This window comes from Drosophila subpulchrella, chromosome X (genome assembly GCF_014743375.2).
Source record: "Drosophila subpulchrella strain 33 F10 #4 breed RU33 chromosome X, RU_Dsub_v1.1 Primary Assembly, whole genome shotgun sequence".
Taxonomy (NCBI): Eukaryota; Metazoa; Arthropoda; class Insecta; order Diptera; family Drosophilidae; genus Drosophila; species Drosophila subpulchrella.
Window position 1 is genome coordinate 9814923 of NC_050613.1, and position 18461 is coordinate 9833383.

The window sequence follows — 18461 nt, forward strand, 5'->3', positions numbered from 1 at the left end:
TTTCTACAAGATTTTTTAAAGATTATATTAAGATATTCAATATGCTATTGCAATTGTTAAGCTCTCAATGCGTTTTCCTTATAAAGGCCTGACAATATAATATTTGTTAAGGTAATTAAGATGTATTTTTAAACCAACTGAACAGCTGGGCTTTCTCATACTACAACTCTTAACTAGTCAAGTTTCTTTAATGCGCCACCTGTTGGCCGGTTCCCCATGCACAGAGCTATAAATATATATGGGCTTGAAATTATAAATGTTTGCTTTCGGGTTTTTATGACTGGCAAACAGAAAGCAGCCCGAAATATTAAATAAAAGCGGACAGAGTAAATGTATATTTTCGTTGATATGGTTATCGTGCGCGACATTCTTTTAATTGTGGCTAAAAACTCGTACCGCCCGGGTCGGCGATTTCATTAGGGTTTTAGTCGGTTGAAGATGGGCGGTCAGCGCGTACACAAACCGCGGACAGCGGAGACGGGAACCCTGCTGCATGGCGGACTCTTCCTGCTCCTGGTTTTCGGAGCAAGTGGATCCTCGGCGACCCAGTTGTTTTCGGTGGACAGCAGTGGCCTGGGCATATCCCTGATGCAATCGGTGGCCATGGCCCTGAATGCATCCAGCCTCGCCCTGGCCAACAGCACCGCCTGGCCACTGCAGCACGAGCCTCCGGAGGATCGGTTGCAGATCGAGAGCTATGACTACATAGTTGTGGGAGCCGGGAGTGCTGGCTCCATAGTGGCCAGTCGCCTGAGTGAGCTGTGCCGGGTGAAGGTTCTCCTGCTGGAGGAGGGCCAATTGCCACCGCTGGAGTCCGAGATATTTAGCCTCAGTGGTGCACTGCATCAGGACGAGCGGTACATGTTCCTCGAGGAAGCTGTTCCCAACCCGAAATGCTGCCAGGCAATGGCCGCCAATCGTGGCTGCGTCTGGTGGCATGGACGCATGATGGGCGGAGGAGGAGCCATCAATGGCAATATCTACATACCCGGCAGCAGGGAGAGCTTCAGGCAATGGAATGCATCTGGCTGGGATTGGCCACAGGTCCAGAGAACGTATTCCCGCCTGCAGCGACGCCTTAATCTCTCCTACCTTCAAGCGAGCAGTATCAACCTGAAGTTGGCCAACCTGATATACTCCGGCTCATCCGAATTGGGTGTTCCCCGGATGAAACAACCCCTGATAGCGGGTTCCACCTTTGGTTACACCCATCATGTTCCTGTGACCATAAACCAGGGAAGAAGAGCCAGCAGTGCTCGCCTGTACTTGGCCAATGATCAAGTGAACAGAAGACCGAATCTAAAGGTAATACGAGGAGCCCAAGTTCAGAAAGTGCTACTAAACTCAGAGGGAAACCAGGCCACTGGAGTGATATACAACATAAATGGTGTGGAATACACCGCGAAAACCACGGGGGAAGTGATCCTTAGTGCTGGAACCCTAAACTCCGCCAAGTTGCTCTTGCTCTCGGGCATCGGTCCCCGGGAAGAGCTTCAAAGTTGGGATATACCCATCTATCAGGATCTGCCAGTGGGTCGACATCTGCAAGATCACGGAATGCTGCCGTTGTTCCTGCTCTTTGGTTCCAATTGTGCCGTCAATAGTACTCGGGATCCTACTGATAACCCCTATGCTCCCGTATCTGTGACAAAGTATCTGCTGGATAATCAAAGGGGTCCTTTGGCCAGTGGTTTCTACATGATGGGCTACATCAACTCCAGTTCACCCAGTTCCAGCCATGGTCAGCCCGATCTCCATGTGGTGGCCCACACACTTTTGCCAAAGGGCAGCACTGGGAGCTTTGGTTACTTGGGATTTCGGCCAGAGTTGGTTCAGGCTCAGCAAGATATCTTGCAAAAATGGGATCTACTGCAAATAATGGGATCCCTAATGAGACCTTTATCACGAGGAAGAGTGAGTCTAATGAGCAAAAGCTCCTCCGACCAGGCAAAAATCGAAAACCATTATGGCGAGGCTCTGGAGGATCAGCAGACACTACTTCGCTATGTGAGATACATTCAAAAGTTGAGCAACACCCGTTCTTTTCGTCGATGTGGGCTGCGTCTGTGGTTGCCGCCCCTCTCCGAATGCGATGTATTAACCCCCGATTCCGATGAGTACTGGCTGTGCTATATACGATACTTCTATGTGGGGGCCTGGCATTCCGTGGGCACCTGTCGCATGGCTCCGAGGAAGGAAGCGGATTCCCAGGAGGAGGGAGGCGTGGTGGACGAACGCTTGAGGGTTCATGGGGTCAAGGGTCTTCGCGTTGTGGATGCCAGCATTATGCCGGAGTTACCAGCAGGTAATACGAATGGACCCGCCATGATGATCGGGGAGAAGGGAGCGCAACTCATCCTGGAGGATCGGGAAGTGGACAATGAGGTGGTCCAGGAATGCTGATCTCTTAAAAAATCTATACCAGATTTTTAAGAACCCAACTTCCAAAGTTGATATCTAATATACTATATGTCACTATACTATATTTAAATCTTAAAATAAACTATAATTTGTATACCCTTTCCTTGTAGAGTAAGAGGGTATATTGTATTCGGGGAAAAGTATGTAACAAGTAGAAGGGAGCGTTTTCAACCCCATTACGTTTAAATATTCTTGACCCTGAGGTCATGGTCTCGGAAAGTATAAGAGCTGGAGAGTTTGGATTTCAGATCTAGATTACTTAGCTTTAAAAGCCTTGCAAGTCTGAATATACCTCGATCGTATTATTTTTTAATAAAGAAAGAAATGTTTAATGTCTAGACAGCTCTTAAACCACTTGTAAATGCATAGTTTAACAAAAAATTGCTAAAATATATGAACATGCATTTTTTTAACTTTATTTTTGTTGACGCGCCTTTCGAATTTCTCAGAATTTTGTTATCATTTTTGTTATTTTTTGATTTGTTTTGATCAAACCATTCGTTTATGGTTTTACTTGGATAATAGCTTCAAGCAAGCTTTATACATATGACCAGATACAAAATAATTTATATATAAGAATTCTGGGTATCATAAGGCGTTATCTAATCGTTGATGTAGAATTTTTAAAGACGTAAAGGCGGTTTAAGTAAAAAAAGCTTAGGCGGTTACTGCTTAATTAAAAATAAATATTTTTATAAAATAAAGCGCTCCATAGGTTTACCCCTTTGGGTTTTATATCGTTTTGTTCTTATTAACAAACAAATGATCTTAAGTTTAGAATGTTTGACATATTAGTACGTTTTGTAGCCCAGTGTTGGCTCTTAAAGCAGCTGGGATTGCAGAAGCCAATTGGTCAATGCACCCACAGAAGCCGTAGCTTTTTTGGGTCAGCGAATTCGATTTTAGCTGGATCAGCAAGTTGAATTGGAGTGTAGTAAGATAGTTCCCAGCACATCGGAACCCAGTCAGTTGTATTTTTACGATGTCGGTAATCAACACGTTTGTGGCGATGTGGCGGTTCCTGCTGACCCTTGGCCCCTCGGCCATGGTCATCCTGCTCCTGAACAAGGGAATCATCGACAAGAGACCGGATATTGTGGACGAGCCGCATCGCGTTCGCTCGATAAATATCGGAGATCTACGGAGTTCCTACGATTTTATCGTGATTGGCGGTGGTACGGCGGGTTGTGTTTTGGCCTCAAGACTCTCGGAGAATCCGGAATGGAGTGTTTTGCTCTTGGAGGCTGGCGGGGATGAGCCCCTGCTAATGGATTTGCCGCAGTTATATCCGGTATTCCAGCGCAGCCCTTGGGATTGGAAGTACTCCACGGAACCCTCGGATCGATACTGTTTGGCCATGGAGGATAAACGTTGCTTCTGGCCCAGGGGTAAGGTTCTTGGGGGCTGCAGCTCCATCAATGCCATGATGTATATCCGCGGAAATAGGCGGGACTATGATCACTGGTCGGAACTGGGAAATCCTGGCTGGAATTATGATAACATTCTGCACTATTTCCGCAAGGCAGAGGACATACGGGTTCCGGGCTTCGAGCAGAATCCCTACCATGGTCACGGTGGACCCATCACCGTGGAAAGATATAGGTGGGTTCAAAATACATATTACTGTTAATATATTTAGTAAACCCATTTTCCTAGGTTTCCCTCGCCACTTTTGAATGTTTTCATGACGGCCGCCCATGAGATGGGCATGGTCAACCCGGATGGAGACTTCAATGGTCGTTCTCAGACGGGATTTGCCCCACCCCATGGAACTTTGAGGAATGGACTGCGTTGCAGTGCCAACAAGGGTTACCTTCGTCGCAGTTGGCAGCGTCCCAACTTGGATATAGTCCTGAAGGCCTTCGTGGAACGCATCCTGATCGATCCGCAATCCCATCGAGCCGTGGGAGTGCTCTTCGAATACGGTCTTCTCAAGTATTCGGTCAGTGCCAAAAGGGAGGTGATCCTATCCGCCGGCTCCCTGGCTAGTCCGCAACTTCTGATGGTCAGTGGCGTGGGTCCCAGGGAGCAACTGGAGCCACTGGGCATCCCGGTGCTGCAACATCTACCCGGAGTGGGTGGCAATCTCCAGGATCACGTATCCACCTCGGGAGCCATCTACACCTTCAACAGTGGTCAGAACCGACATCTGTCGTTCATTGTCCCCGAGATGATGAATGAGCAGGCGGTGAAGGACTTCGTCCATGGGGCCGATAGCTTCTTCTACGCCATGCCCGTGAGTGAGGTGATGGGCTTCTTCAGTACTCGCTACCAGGATCCCCGGTTGGATTGGCCAGATGTCCAGCTGTTCATGGGTAGCTATAGCTATGGAGCCGATGGTGGAATGATTGGTCGCAGGGGAGCTGCCATCACACTGGACAACTATGCCGAGACCTTTGAACCAGTGCTATATCAGGATTCCTTTGTGATAGCTCCGCTGCTGATGCGTCCACGCTCCAGGGGATATCTGCAGATACGCTCGGCGGATCCCAAAATCCATCCGCTGATTCATGCCAACTACTACGACGATCCCCTCGACATGGCCGTGATGGTGGAGGGCCTGAAGATGGCCCATCGCCTAACCCAAACGCCGGTGATGCAATCCCTGAACGCCACCATGAACATCTACGAGTGGCGCAATTGTCCCGAGGTGGAGTACCTCAGCGACGCCTTCTGGGAGTGCCTGGCTAGGTTCTACTCCCAGACGATCTACCACCCAGTGGGCACCTGCAAGATGGCGCCCGCTTCGGATCCCGGCGGAGTGGTGGATCCCCGATTAAGAGTTCGGGGAATGCGGGGTCTGCGGGTCATCGATGCCAGCATTATGCCCACTATTCCCACGGGAAATACCAATGCTCCCACTTTTATGCTCGCGGAAAGAGGGGCGGACATAATTAAGGAGGATTGGCAGCACTATAGAGATGGCGGTTGGAGTTAGGTTCTATAATATCACATCTTTTTTTATATCGCTTACAAAATTAAATAATTTACAACATACAATCACAGTGGAATTTAAAATTTCTTTAATTTACTGTATCACGCAACAAGAGGAGAACCTTTATAAATAAACATTTCGTGGGAAGATATTTATGGAAATGAAAAGAATACGATCTTGCAACCTAGATAAGCCCTTCGAGTGGTAATAGTAAATTAAATGCATGCCTTTATAATGGGACACATATGGCATTGGGTATTTGCCTGGGAGTCAACGAAGTCAGCCACTGTGATTAGCAATCCATATATCAATTGGAACCAACCATATAATGGAGAACCATCCATTGTTGGCATTCCCCAGGTCAGCTAATTTGCTTTGGTAATGATCTTGGCATTCATTTGACTCTTGGTGCAGTGAGTTTCCCATTTTCAAATCAATTCATTGAATTTTTCATTTATGCTTTTTTCTCTTTACAACTGCGATCAATTGAAATAACATTTCCCAGCGCTCTGAACTTTTGCAATTTTGTAGTGATTATTTGTAGCGATTGTTTAACTATTCGGTTTACTATGAGAGTATATTAGTCTGGGGGCTGTTTGCGACATAGATATAATAATTTTAAAAATTCATAACAGTTCGAAAACAATTTTTGATTGATGTACCCAATAAAACATGTGTTTTTAATGTGGCAAATAAAAAAGTATTATTTTCTTTGTATATTGAAATATCTTCAATTTATTTATTTATTTAAGATGATAGTAAAGTTTACAAAACTAATACTAACATAGGGAATGTAGTGCTAGCTACGAGGCCTTCGACTACGAATTTATTTACTTAATTTAACAATTTATTTATTTACTTAATTTAACAATTTTTATATATATTTTTTTTTTTTTTAACATTTAGGTTTACCTATATTTTTAATTTGAGGGATGTGAGAAGCTTTTATATGCTATGATATAATTTTATTTCTTTTAAATATGTTATTATTTTTTTGATGTTTTCTATTGATGGGTTCCTAAGGTACTGTATGGCGTTAATGTTATTGAGGATATTTAGTTTTGTATGGGCTATGGCGGGGCATGAATTAAGGATGTGATCCATATCAATTGGGGAGTGTGTAAGGCAAATTGGGCAGCTTTGTGGAGTGGAGCGATCTAAATAATATTTAATAATATTCAATTTAAAGTGTTGAATAGTAGTAAGTATTGCACGTGGTATTTTAAGGAGTATCTCCGAGTTTTATCAATCATATGGAGGCATTGTTCTCAATCGTTTTCTGCCCGTAATTTATGAGCGGCCACTGAACTTAAATGGCAAATGGCAGCGCGAGCTTACGAGTTTTACCAGTTTGGGTACCTCAGTGGGCCATGGCTTTGCTTTGGGCCGCGAATCGGAAAAGGTTTTCGAGACTTTTCATGCGAGTGCGCGGCCAGCGAGCGGGTCAGTCCACGTCCGCCACTGATCGCAAGATGACGCTCCCGGAGCTGCCCCTCAAGTGGATTCTGATGGCGATGCTGCTCCTGGGCCCCAGCCTGGCCCATCCGCAGCAGTTTCTGCTGGCCGAGGACTTGATAACGGGAACGGGTTCCGGAACAGGAACAGGGACAGGAGTAGTTACCGGAACCGGAAATGCTGCCAATCCCTTGCCCATTAACGATCCTTCGGGTAGGTGTTAATAATATTATAACCCATATCGTACCACTTGAAACACTAAATCATATAGGAAGCTATTAGGCTCCCAGGACATTTCCTTTGAAATACATATCAGAATAACTTACACGAGATTGGCCTCTCAGAAAAACTAAAATTGATTAAAATTTACAGAAATCAGAGCTTTCCGATTTTGAGAAATCTATAAATTTTAAAATAATGTTACAGTTCAATTTACTACCGTGTGTTTACCGAAAATGAAATATAACGCTCTATGTATTATTTTGACATTATATATCTGATCGTTTCTAGCGCAGCTATATGATAGTCGTCCGTTTTGTTTCAAATTTTATTCGAAATTCTGAAATATTAAAAGAATGATATCCCCAAGGGTAGAAGTTAATATGTCAAAAAACATTGAAGTTATAATTTTTTTACATTTTTAAACAAATTTCTTTTGATCATTCTTATGGGAGCTATAGGATATAGTTGTCCAATCCGGCTCGTTCTGACTTATATACTACCTGCATTAGAAATAAGAAACGGACAGACGGATGGACAGATTGGTACGTCTAGTAATGCTGATCAAGAACATGTATACTTTATGGGGTCGGAAACGTCTCCTTAACAGCGTTGGTAACTTCTGGCTGAAATCACCCTCTGCAAGGGCATAGGAATGTTATGTTGATCCTTCAAGGATAGACTCAGTTTTATCCATACTTTTTAAACAAAATAAGGAATTTTTTAATTGTAATATATTTTTAAGCATATATGTAGATACCTTGGTGACTTGAAATTTATTCTTACAGATCTAAGCGCTGGCTTAAACTTGGCGCCTGTTGGCAGTCTGATTGCGGCAGCTGCGAATGCCGTGCCCCCTGCCCCCGTTCAATTTATTCGCACGGCCATGAACAGCGGGCTCTGACCGCCAGGTGGCGCTAACCTGGATTCTTGCCCACCCCAAAAATAATTATCTCTAATTTTTAAGCGCCTTTTTAAGCACCACTTTTAATTACTTTGTTAAGCTATTTTTTTTTTGCGTTTATTTTTTTTTTGTTTGTAAGCTTGTTTTGTTTTTGTTTGTTGTCTTTATGTGTGTTTGTGTTGAGCTAAGTGCTATAAATGACTTTATGATACTTGTTTTATCTGGTTATGACTTTTTGAAGCGATAAAAATGTGCAATCTGGGGGACTCAGCCTCAAAAGCTATTTTTGTTATCTGGATCTTTTTTTGTGGCTCTCTCCATTCTATATTTTTCTCTTTTTTAATCTAACTTGATTTGAGCTTTTTGAATGGCTGATAAAATGTAAAAAAATAAAGAGCGAGGTAGGACTCGAGTACAGTAAAGTACAAATGGAAAGTATTTTAAAAACAGCTTTAATTTTATTCCAGATTTGACCGTCTAGACCTGAATTTGAAAAATTTTAAAACCCTAACCAGAAATAACAACAAAAATGTTTGATTATCGGTTATTGAAGTTTGTAACTTGTAAGCTATTAAAATTCTTATTATTAATTATAAACAAATTAAGGATAAATTGATTGTCAAAGTATGTCGCAACAATAATGAACGAAACATTCATATTTTATTGAATAAAAACTTGCTTATTTCATCCTGAATGAGATTGTGATCGGGAACAATATAAAGTAATTGGAAGAATGTAGTTCAACGTCGCTTGCAACTGAGATGAAGTTGAGGCTACCCCTCTTTTAGAACTGGATCCGTCACTCGAACTGAGTTCAATTGCGATTTTGCTTCTCATGATGACGATGCCGACACACACAAAAAAAATATACATAAAACTAAGAAAATGTTGAAACGCCACTCTTTTTTTGAGATCAACCATTAAATTTATTTTCCATTATATGATTTAACGTTATAAAACCAAAATATCATTTTGATTTAATTGAATATCAATATGATATTTAATAACGTCAAAATAATATCAAGGATTATCAAGATAATCTTCAAAAAAGCGTGAATATTTTGTTATGATAAACCAGTTATCTTATTCTGTTCCCAAAAGTGTTTAATATAGAATTTAATCGATCACCGTTTAATGTATTTTTTCAGCGTGCATTTGTGACACATTTCCACGCGCTTCTCCGCTAACTGAGTCAACGACCTCGGCGGATGGCTGGTTGCCGCAGGGGGAGGATGCACTGTACCCGCTTATCAGGCGACTGGCTATAAAAGCGAATCTCCTGTAGCGACTGCGCCTCAGATACAGATAGAATCGGGTCCAATCGAGTGCCAAAACACGATGTCGCAAGACGGCTTCCACAATCTCAACTTTGAGGCACTGGCCATTGGCCAGAATCAATGTGGAGCCGCTGGTTCTGCAACTGCCATTGGATTGTTTAGCGGAATGGTGACGGTCCTCCTGCAATCTCTTCTATCAGCCCAGTGCCTCATTACACCCGCCAGCCAATGGCCGGTGGACTACAGTGGCGATTTGAGTACACCCTATGACTTTGTGGTCATTGGAGCAGGATCCGCGGGTTCCGTGGTGGCCAGTCGGCTCAGCGAGAATCCCGAGTGGAAAGTTCTCGTCCTCGAGGCGGGCGGAGATCCACCCGTCGAATCCGAGGTGAGTCCATATTTTTAATACGACTAAGGCACCCACTAAAGGAATATTTTTATTGTCAATTGCCATGAGATCATTAACTGCTTTCATAACTTGTAGATAAGCTTGATTTTCAGTTAAAGTACTATCTAAATTAACACTTTTGCTGTCTACGGTTAAAGCTTTTATAGCTAACATTTTAACAGTTTGTTAACAAAACGATGAGATACTGAAGTATACACGTTCCTAACCAAGCTATGCGATAATAGTGAATACAAAGAGGTTATAAACTAATACTAGGTATATAAAACTCTCGCTAAAAACTCAAGGATCAATGCAGATTCCAAAACTGAAAGGCTACAACATTCAAAATTTTTACCAGAACTCCCTATTATATTTTAGATGCATGCTTAGACTTCATTTTGTCTCAAGCATCCTTTAATCTCTCTTATTTCACATTAATATAACACTAGTAAACTAATCTATATCGTTTCTTTACCTTGCAGTTACCAGCGCTATTTTTTGGTCTACAGCACACGGAGTTTACCTGGAACTATTTCACAGAACCCAGCGATGAGGCTTGTCAGGGAATGAAAGATGGTCGCTGCTATTGGCCGCGAGGCAGGATGTTGGGAGGATCTGGAGCAGCTAATGCCATGCTGTATGTTCGCGGTAATCGCAAGGACTTTGATGGCTGGTCGGCGATGGGAAACCAGGGCTGGAGTTACGATGAGGTGCTGCCCTATTTCGAACACTCTGTGACCCCGCAAGGAAATGCCACCCATCCCAAGGGCTATGTGACCCTGAGTCCCTTCGAACGACAGGACGACTCGATACACCAACTAATTATCGACGGAGCTCAGGAGCTGGGTGTGCCGTATGTCGAGAGATTCGAGGAGGGCAGTGAAACGGGCTATGCCCATGTCCCTGGAACCGTGAGACAAGGTCAAAGGATGAGCACGGCCAAGGGTTACTTGGGTGCAGTGGCCAAAACTCGACCCAACCTCCATGTGGTCAAAAAGGCCACGGTCACCAAGTTGAATTTTGATGGGAATGTGGTAACCTCGGTTAATTTCGAAAGGGCTGGTGTTAGCCACCAAGTGAAGGTCACCAAGGAAGTCGTACTCTCTGCAGGTGCCATCGATTCGCCAGCTCTTCTCCTACGTTCCGGTATTGGTCCCAGTCAGCAATTGGAGGATTTGAATATACCCGTAAATATAGATCTACCAGGAGTGGGACGCAATCTCCAGGATCATGTTATTGTGCCCCTCTTCTTAAGACTGGACGAAGGTCAGGCTGAGACCATTACCGAAAAGGATAAGCTCGATGGTATCTATGAGTACCTCATCCATCGCCGAGGACCCTTGGCCACACACAGCACAGCCTCCTTGGTGGCTTTCATTAACACAAATAAGAGTAGTGACAGTGTATATCCGGATACGGAGAATCACCACCTGTTCTTCCAGAGAGGCAACCATGCCTCGCTGGAACTCTTCACCAAGGGTTTGTACTTCCAAGATTCGTATATAGAGACGTTGCAGGTATACCTCAGGGACTCCCATCTACTTTGTGTCTTCGTTCTACTGTCCCATCCCGCGGCCAGGGGTGAATTGCACCTGAAGAGCACAGATCCCAAGGAACCGCCCATCCTAACCAGTAACTACCTGACGGAACCGGAGGATGTGGCCACCTTGATGAGGGGAATTCGGTATATTGAATCCCTGGAGCAGACCAAAGCCCTGCGGGATCACCGGGCTGAGCTGGCCAGGATTCCCATTGAGGAGTGTGACCAACTGGGGGACTACCGCAGTGAGGAGTACTGGCGATGCTATGCCCGGTACTTCACCATCACCTGTTACCATCAGTCGGGCACCGTGAAAATGGGTCCCTCCACCGATCCCGAGGCCTGTGTGAGTCCCCGTCTGCGGGTCCATGGCACGGAAAACCTGAGAGTGGCCGATGCCAGCATTATGCCAGCCGTTGTGAGTGCCAACACCAATGCGGCCACGGTGATGATCGGAGAAAGAGCTGCCCACTTCATCCGGGAGGATAACCTGGACAGTGTGGCTGGCGCCGATGGGGGTAAATGGGTGCCGCACATGCATGCGGATGACTTCTAGTTTGATGATTCCGAACAGGGAATCATCAACTGGCACATTGTCAACAAGTTGTCGATATCAAACTGCAGTACATTAGGTGGAAATCGATTCACGGACAACACAATTAGGTAAATTAAACGATGTGAACTGTTGCACCTTTCACTTCGCTTTATAAAGGTACTTCCTTTTTCCAAAACTGTTAAGCAGATATTATAATTGTACAATGTACATATTTATGCATTCGATTTTTTTTTTGTTATTCATAAGCCACACTTGTTAAATATTAGTTACTAGGTAACACACATATTTTAATGCATGAGGTTGTTTTATTAAATAAAATATTGAATGCCATTTTGATTGTTAAATATTTGTATAACATTCCTGTGCGACAAGGTTTAGGTGTGGAATATTTAGGTGGTTTTGAGACTATAAAGAAAGGATTTAAAAATATATATATATAATATATATATACAAAGCCTCGAAAAAAAATTTAGAACACAGAATATTGGGTTCTAATGAAGATTTTTTGCAGTTCCATTAAAAATTGATTCCTATTCGTTTGCCATAATTAAGATGTTTAGCATATCTCCGCACAAACTTGACCCACAAACCGACTCAACTGGTTTTTACCAACGGAGAGGCGATACCTCAACAATGTTAACCTGTGCTTATCAGCTGGGCCCCCAAAACAGGCAAAACACCCAAAAACACGGACACCATCGATCCTCCACTCGAGCATAAAGATAAGCGAGTGCAAACCGCGGGAGACTCTACTCTCTAGATTCTAGATTCTAGATTCTAGATTCTAGATTCTAGATTCTCCATTCTCTACTCTCGATTCTCGTTTCTCGATTTTAGGTGGGCTCCATGGGTCGCCCGGGTTTATCACACCTCGCTTGGCTAATCTTCGAGTGATAAGGGGAGTGCCGCGCAGCTGCTGAAGGCGGAAGGTGCGTCTAATTTATGTGTATATGGTGTGCATGGTATATAGTAGGTTCGGCAAAATACATACGACTGAAAGCTAAATGCAAATGTCTCCGAGCGCTTTTGATTTACGGACGCCGATGGCATACGAAAAGCGTTCGCCACCCGGCCGTACAAATTCCGGCTGAATGCCGGGCCGGTAGAACAGTTGCCGTCGAGCAGAGGGTCCGAGCGAACGTGTGCGGCAGGATTACGGATTACGGATTACGGATTTTCGGAGTCAAGGATTAAAGGAGGATAACCAGAGGACTTGCTGGGGATAGCCTGTGAGCCTTCAGTGGATTTCCTGTGCACAACTTGTAGGTAACATCGTAAAAACTTATGGATAGTCGAGGACTGCTACTACAGTTCATTTTGAAATTTTCCTAATCCTAACCGTACAGGATTTCTTTAAAGTTACTTAAAGGTTTCCTAGGGATAACTTATTACTATCAAATATCAACTTGCAAGGGACCAACATTAAGAAAATATAATAAATAGGGAATATTGAAACCATGAATCGAAAGCCGAAGGATAACGTGATAAATTAACTGAATTAACTAAATGGAATTTCCTCTATTTATTGAGAAAAACTAAGGATAAGTTCTTAGATTTTTGTTTGCTGTTCTTCGAATATCTAACGGATCAATGATGAGAATATCTTGATTATTGGTAATTTTCTCACCATAAAGATCCTAGGAATATTTCATAACAATCTTTAAGATATCTTGCTGATAATTTTCTAGAGTGTTAAAAAGTATAAAGGACAGAATATTTTTATAACGCAATGTTTTAACAAAAACAGGAGGATAATCTCAATAAATATCATATAAAAGTGACCAAAAAAGGCAGTTCCTAAATTAGTTTGGATTATTCTAAAGATTTTCAGAGGCCTTCCTTTGCATATCGTCCTAACTTTTTTAAAATTCGATTTAAAACAATGAAATGGTTATTTGCAGCACAACCCAAGGACTTGTTGCGACCCAAAGATGGAGTTCCTAAGCGCCCAGTGCGCTGCCCGTTCGGCGGGACCGGCCAACACCCTGATGTCCCTGCTCCTCTCCACGCTGATCACCAAGTTCTGCGACCTGAGTGGCCAACAGCAGTGGCCGGAGGACAAGGGCGATTGGCTGGAACAGGCTGGTGGCTTCAAGCACGACTACGACTTCATAGTGATTGGATCGGGAAGTTCGGGAGCTGTGGTGGCCGGTCGCCTGGCCGAGGTATCGAAGTGGAAGGTCCTGCTCCTGGAGGCTGGCGGCGATCCGCCAATTGAGACGGAGTTCGTCGCCTGGCACATGGCCACCCAGTTCTCCGACTGGGATTGGCAGTACCACTCGCAGCCCAATGGACGGGCCTGCATGGCAATGGAGGGCGAGAGCTGCCACTGGCCGAGGGGCAAGATGTTGGGCGGCACGAACGGAATGAATGCCATGATCTATGCCCGGGGCACGCGCAAGGACTTCGATGACTGGGAGGCCAGGGGCAATCCGGGATGGGGCTACGACGAGGTGCTGAAGCACTTCCGCAAGGCCGAGGATCTGCGTTCCACGCGACCGGGCTACAAGCCCGGTGATCATGGCGTTGGTGGACCCATGGCAATCAACAATTACGTATCCGACAACGAGTTCCGCTCAACGATTCGCGCCGGCATGCAGGAGATGGGCTACGGCAGTGCTCCGGACTTCACGGAGGGCTCCTTCGTCGGCCAGATGGACATCCTGGGTACCCAGGATGGTGGACGCCGCATCACCACCGCCCGATCTCATCTGCACAAGAATACGCCCAATCTGCACATCCTGCGCCACGCCCATGTCAAGAAGATCAACCTGGATCGCCACAATCGGGCCGAGAGTGTGACCTTTGTGCATCGCGGCAAGAAGGAATACACCGTGCGGGCCAGCAAGGAGGTCATCGTGTCCGCCGGAGCCATTGGCTCCCCCCAGATCCTGCTGCTCTCAGGTGAGTCTTTAAGACAAAAGGCTTCTTATTCAAGGCTTAACATGCCTGACATGTTATTTAGATATCAAAATATCCAAAATATAAGATATCCACTATCGAATATCTAACGAATTTTCTAAAAACTCATTATAACGAAGATTAAATATGATCATCATATTTAAAGAACCATCTTAAAGCCTTAACTTTCGATAACATTCAAAATATCTTTTCTTATCTTTTCGCATGATAAAATATTCCCTATAAAAAGACGAGGTACCTTTCCAATATGCAATTGATAACACTAAGTTTGATAACAAATTACGATAAGAGTTTTTCTCGGTGCATTAGCTTAGAAAGATATACCATGATCCTTCAATCCCTCTATAAAGCCCCTAAATCTTCCGTTTGCTCTTGGGATTTACTTTGTTGTTGGTTTAGCTTCTGTTTTGCTGGTTGCATCTAAAAAGATTTTTGATAAGCGCGGATTGGCGGATGATTAGATAGTCGTAATACGATATCAGACCCAAGCAACGGAGTCCCGTGTCGATGAGATGTCAATGTCAGAACACGCGCAAGGTCGAACAAGGTCAGGCGATTATGCCTGGCCGATCGGCAGGGATTGTAAACATATGTGTGGAAAATAACTTTCTAGCGAGATATAACAAAAATCTTTTACGATAGGGCGTTTTTTGCCCCGGTACTTCCCCTATAAGTAAGGGGTACAATATTTTTACCAGGTGATGACTTTTAGATTTCACCATATATTTTGCTTCAAGTGTCGTTACTTCGCATTTTTCACATTTAATGGGATTCACAAACCTGCAAAGATAAAAAGTAAAAGTATTAAAGAAATTGCCTGAGTGGAATATGTCGAGTAAATCTTCTTCAATAGTTAAGAACTAGTTAAATTTGCATAAAATTTCACATGAATTTTAATCACAAATTGGACAAGTTATTCTGCTTATCTTAGAACAGGTTCCTATGTATATTCAATATTCTAAAAAAAAAAATACGCAATAGAGTGCACAGCTGGTATTGATGATATTAAATATACATTTAATCTTATGGCTATAATATTTAAAACTAAAACAAGGAAGAACGACTATAAGACTTTATAAAGACAAGGAATCTAATTCTAAAGTCTCAACCCTCTAGCCCTTAAGGTTTCAAGATCACAGCGGAGACACTATGGGTTTGGAGATGGTTATTAAAATAAACTGTTCGGATATTAATACCCTTAGAAAATTATAATTATGTAAAAGGTTAAAAAATTGGTAATCATTAATTTCTTGTTTTCTATATTTCATATTAATTTTATAAGGCGTCGGTCCTGCCGATCACTTGAAGAGCCTGGGAATTCCCGTGAAACTGGACCTGCCCGTGGGCAAGAATCTGAAGGATCACGCCAGTCTGCCGGTAATCTTCCAGATCGACAAGTCCACAGCCCGCAAGCCCACCGAGGAGGAGTTGGTGGATGCCATGTACAACCTGTTGATGGGTCGCTACAGCAAATTGCTGCATCACGAGGCCACCGCCCTGACTGGATTCATCAATACCACCTCGATCGAGGGTCCCAATCCGGATATTCAGACCACCAATTTCTTCAGCCTGATGCAGAGTCCGGAACTGAAGGGTTATGTGGCTGCCACGGGATTCAATGACCGCGTGGCCAAGAGCATTTTGTCGGCCAACCAGAAGACCAACACCTATATCACGTACTTGCTGCACTTGAAGCCCTTCTCGGCCGGCAGTCTGACCCTGCAGTCGACGGACTATTTGGAGGCCCCCATACTGGATCCCGGTTATATGACCGACGAACGCGATGTGGATACCTACATTAGGGCCCTGAATATCTACAAGAACTTACCAAAGACCAAGGCCTTCAGTGAGAGGGAAGCCACACTCCACAAGATCGACTTGGAGGCCTGCAATGGCCTGACCTACCAGTCGGATGACTACTGGCGCTGCTACATCCGCCACATGACCACCACCGTCTATCACCCGGTGGGCACCACTCGCATGGGTCCATCCACCGATCCCACTGCCGTGGTGGATCCCCAGTTGAGGGTCCATGGTGCCAAGGGTCTGAGGGTGATCGATGCCAGCATCATGCCCGATATTGTGGGAGCCAACACCAATGCCGCCTGCATCATGATCGGCGAGAAGGGCGCGGACATGATCAAGGAGGAGTATCTGGGCGGCAAACACACCGAGCTCTAAGCTCTGCGATATTCTACGATAAAAGTTTACCATTTTTTGTCACTTTTTTTTGTTATAATAAATATATGCGTTTTAAATAGAACTGCTTTCTTTTAAAGAACCTGAAGAATTTGTAATATTCTTAAGTAAAGTACATACTTATGTAAATTTCTTAGGATTTTCTACATAACCGTTTGGAGATCTTCTGCACTTTGGTTGCTGACTTGGCTAAATTGGACAGTGGCTGTAAAACTGTTTTGAATTATCAGAAATCATTTTCGCTAACTTAAATGTCTGTTTTTATGATTCAACCGCTTTAAATTTCATTTAATAAATATTTGTAATTTAACTATAACTATAAGAGGATATTGAAAAATTCCTGCCAATTTAGTTTTGGATGTGAATTTCAAGTGGTACACTAATTTATCCGCCAAAAACAAAAACTGCACCATCAGCATAAGGTGGCGATTGTATTGAATCTGGGTGATACTTGATGCTCGGCCTGGTTAGCTACGTTTTGATTTTGATTGACAGCTTTCACTTTTCATTTCGCCGATTTTTTATACATCTATATATAATATATTTTTCGATTTTCGGCTAGCAAATTGGCGCTCATTGCGGACAACTCATTATCCATGCCCCTCGACCAACGCAATATGTATAATATTTCCAGGCGCCGCGAAGCGTGCCAGTTTTCGGTTTTGTTTGAGCATTTCGGTTTTTATCTAATGGCTGGCGGTGCATACCAAACTAAACGCAATTAATTGTTGGCCAAGTAAGCCGCCAAGTGGGTGGAAGCCCCGTAATTGTATAACCGAGGTGTGAAGGGAAACAGAGATCAGCGGATGGTAAAGGAGATAAAGACGTGTCTTTGTTAATTGTTTAATTCAGATCATCAATTTTATTTTATAATTAAAGCTAATAACTGGATTTAAGGATTAAAGGATTTTATTTATTTTATACGTTCATTAATTTTCTGTGGATTTCACATAAAATTTAAAAGAATTGATTATAAGTGATAAGATCTTCGTTATAATATTGACACATTTAGTGCTAAAAGTTAGTAATTTCATTTTATAATACGTTATTACACAAATGGAATTTAATAGCTCCATTACAATATCCCGTAATTGAATTGAAATACAATCTGAGCCATAAAAAAATTACATTTTAGAAAACGAACATGTCTGTACTATCTGTCTTATTGCAAAACCTACTTAAACCAATTGATCCACTAAGTGTGAGGGGTTACCCTATCTAAGCCCCCACTCCTTTCAAACAATTAAACAAAGGTCACGTAATAGCCCTTTTCTAGCCATGCACTTGACCAAACCGCAAAATGGAAACCAATTAAACGAAATCGCTCGTGATACAAGCCAAGATAATAGATATGGGGGATATGGGGGATATGGCAAACCTGCCGCATTCAGTCAGTGGAAAGTGAAAAATTGAAAGAGCTACGCGGGAGTACGCACGGAAATTCCAAAGTTCCGAAAGCCGCACAAAACCAAAAGTGAACAGTTTAGGCGAGGGATTGGGATGAGATATGTTCGCTGTGGCGTACGAGTGCTGGCCGGGATGGCAGCCGCCGACTACCAGTTGGCCACTGTCCGCCCCGCCCCCTTTTGGCAACCGCCCATGGTAGCCCACATTCATATGGTACCCGCATCTGTATGGAGACCTG

General features: G+C 43.6%; 6 protein-coding genes across 9 annotated transcripts in view; 5 read left to right on the forward strand and 1 right to left on the reverse strand.

Moving 5' to 3' along the window:
* Positions 1-18461, reverse strand: part of LOC119558236 (flotillin-2) — a 104360-nt gene that overhangs the window by 17780 nt on the left and 68119 nt on the right. The gene's annotated exons all lie outside the window — the stretch shown is intronic.
* LOC119558227 (glucose dehydrogenase [FAD, quinone]) lies at positions 438-2440 on the forward strand. The gene has a single exon (XM_037871545.1). It carries the CDS (start codon positions 439-441, stop codon positions 2401-2403), a length of 1965 nt encoding a protein of 654 aa, XP_037727473.1. The 5' UTR covers position 438; the 3' UTR covers positions 2404-2440.
* LOC119558237 (glucose dehydrogenase [FAD, quinone]) lies at positions 3395-5992 on the forward strand. The gene is made up of 2 exons (XM_037871560.1): positions 3395-4023; positions 4078-5992. Exons 1-2 carry the CDS (start codon positions 3404-3406, stop codon positions 5357-5359), a joined length of 1902 nt encoding a protein of 633 aa, XP_037727488.1. The 5' UTR covers positions 3395-3403; the 3' UTR covers positions 5360-5992.
* On the forward strand, positions 6785-8816 carry LOC119558241. Its single transcript, XM_037871565.1, has 2 exons — positions 6785-7024; positions 7819-8816. The coding sequence occupies exons 1-2, from the start codon at positions 6829-6831 to the stop codon at positions 7932-7934; spliced, it is 312 nt and encodes a 103-aa protein (XP_037727493.1). The 5' UTR covers positions 6785-6828; the 3' UTR covers positions 7935-8816.
* Positions 9212-12039, forward strand: LOC119558228 (glucose dehydrogenase [FAD, quinone]). The gene is made up of 2 exons (XM_037871547.1): positions 9212-9599; positions 10082-12039. Exons 1-2 carry the CDS (start codon positions 9273-9275, stop codon positions 11693-11695), a joined length of 1941 nt encoding a protein of 646 aa, XP_037727475.1. The 5' UTR covers positions 9212-9272; the 3' UTR covers positions 11696-12039.
* On the forward strand, positions 12790-16880 carry LOC119558231 (glucose dehydrogenase [FAD, quinone]). Of its 2 annotated transcripts, none has more exons than XM_037871551.1 (3): positions 12790-12961; positions 13597-14599; positions 15900-16798. In XM_037871551.1, the coding sequence occupies exons 2-3, from the start codon at positions 13627-13629 to the stop codon at positions 16796-16798; spliced, it is 1872 nt and encodes a 623-aa protein (XP_037727479.1). In that variant the 5' UTR covers positions 12790-12961; positions 13597-13626. The 2 variants fall into 2 exon arrangements, with proteins under 2 accessions (XP_037727479.1, XP_037727478.1); XM_037871550.1 differs by having other exon boundaries at positions 12791-12957; positions 15900-16880.

Coding starts and splice junctions, on each gene's coding strand:
- LOC119558228 (XM_037871547.1), top strand. CDS start 9,273: ATGTCGCAAGACGGCTTCCACAATCTCAACTTTGAGGCACTGGCCATT. Junction 9,600..10,081: donor ATCCACCCGTCGAATCCGAG/GTGAGTCCATAT, acceptor TTTACCTTGCAG/TTACCAGCGCTATTTTTTGG.
- LOC119558237 (XM_037871560.1), top strand. CDS start 3,404: ATGTCGGTAATCAACACGTTTGTGGCGATGTGGCGGTTCCTGCTGACC. Junction 4,024..4,077: donor ATCACCGTGGAAAGATATAG/GTGGGTTCAAAA, acceptor CCATTTTCCTAG/GTTTCCCTCGCCACTTTTGA.
- LOC119558231 (XM_037871551.1), top strand. CDS start 13,627: ATGGAGTTCCTAAGCGCCCAGTGCGCTGCCCGTTCGGCGGGACCGGCC. Junction 14,600..15,899: donor CCAGATCCTGCTGCTCTCAG/GTGAGTCTTTAA, acceptor TAATTTTATAAG/GCGTCGGTCCTGCCGATCAC.
- LOC119558227 (XM_037871545.1), top strand. CDS start 439: ATGGGCGGTCAGCGCGTACACAAACCGCGGACAGCGGAGACGGGAACC.
- LOC119558241 (XM_037871565.1), top strand. CDS start 6,829: ATGACGCTCCCGGAGCTGCCCCTCAAGTGGATTCTGATGGCGATGCTG. Junction 7,025..7,818: donor GCCCATTAACGATCCTTCGG/GTAGGTGTTAAT, acceptor TTATTCTTACAG/ATCTAAGCGCTGGCTTAAAC.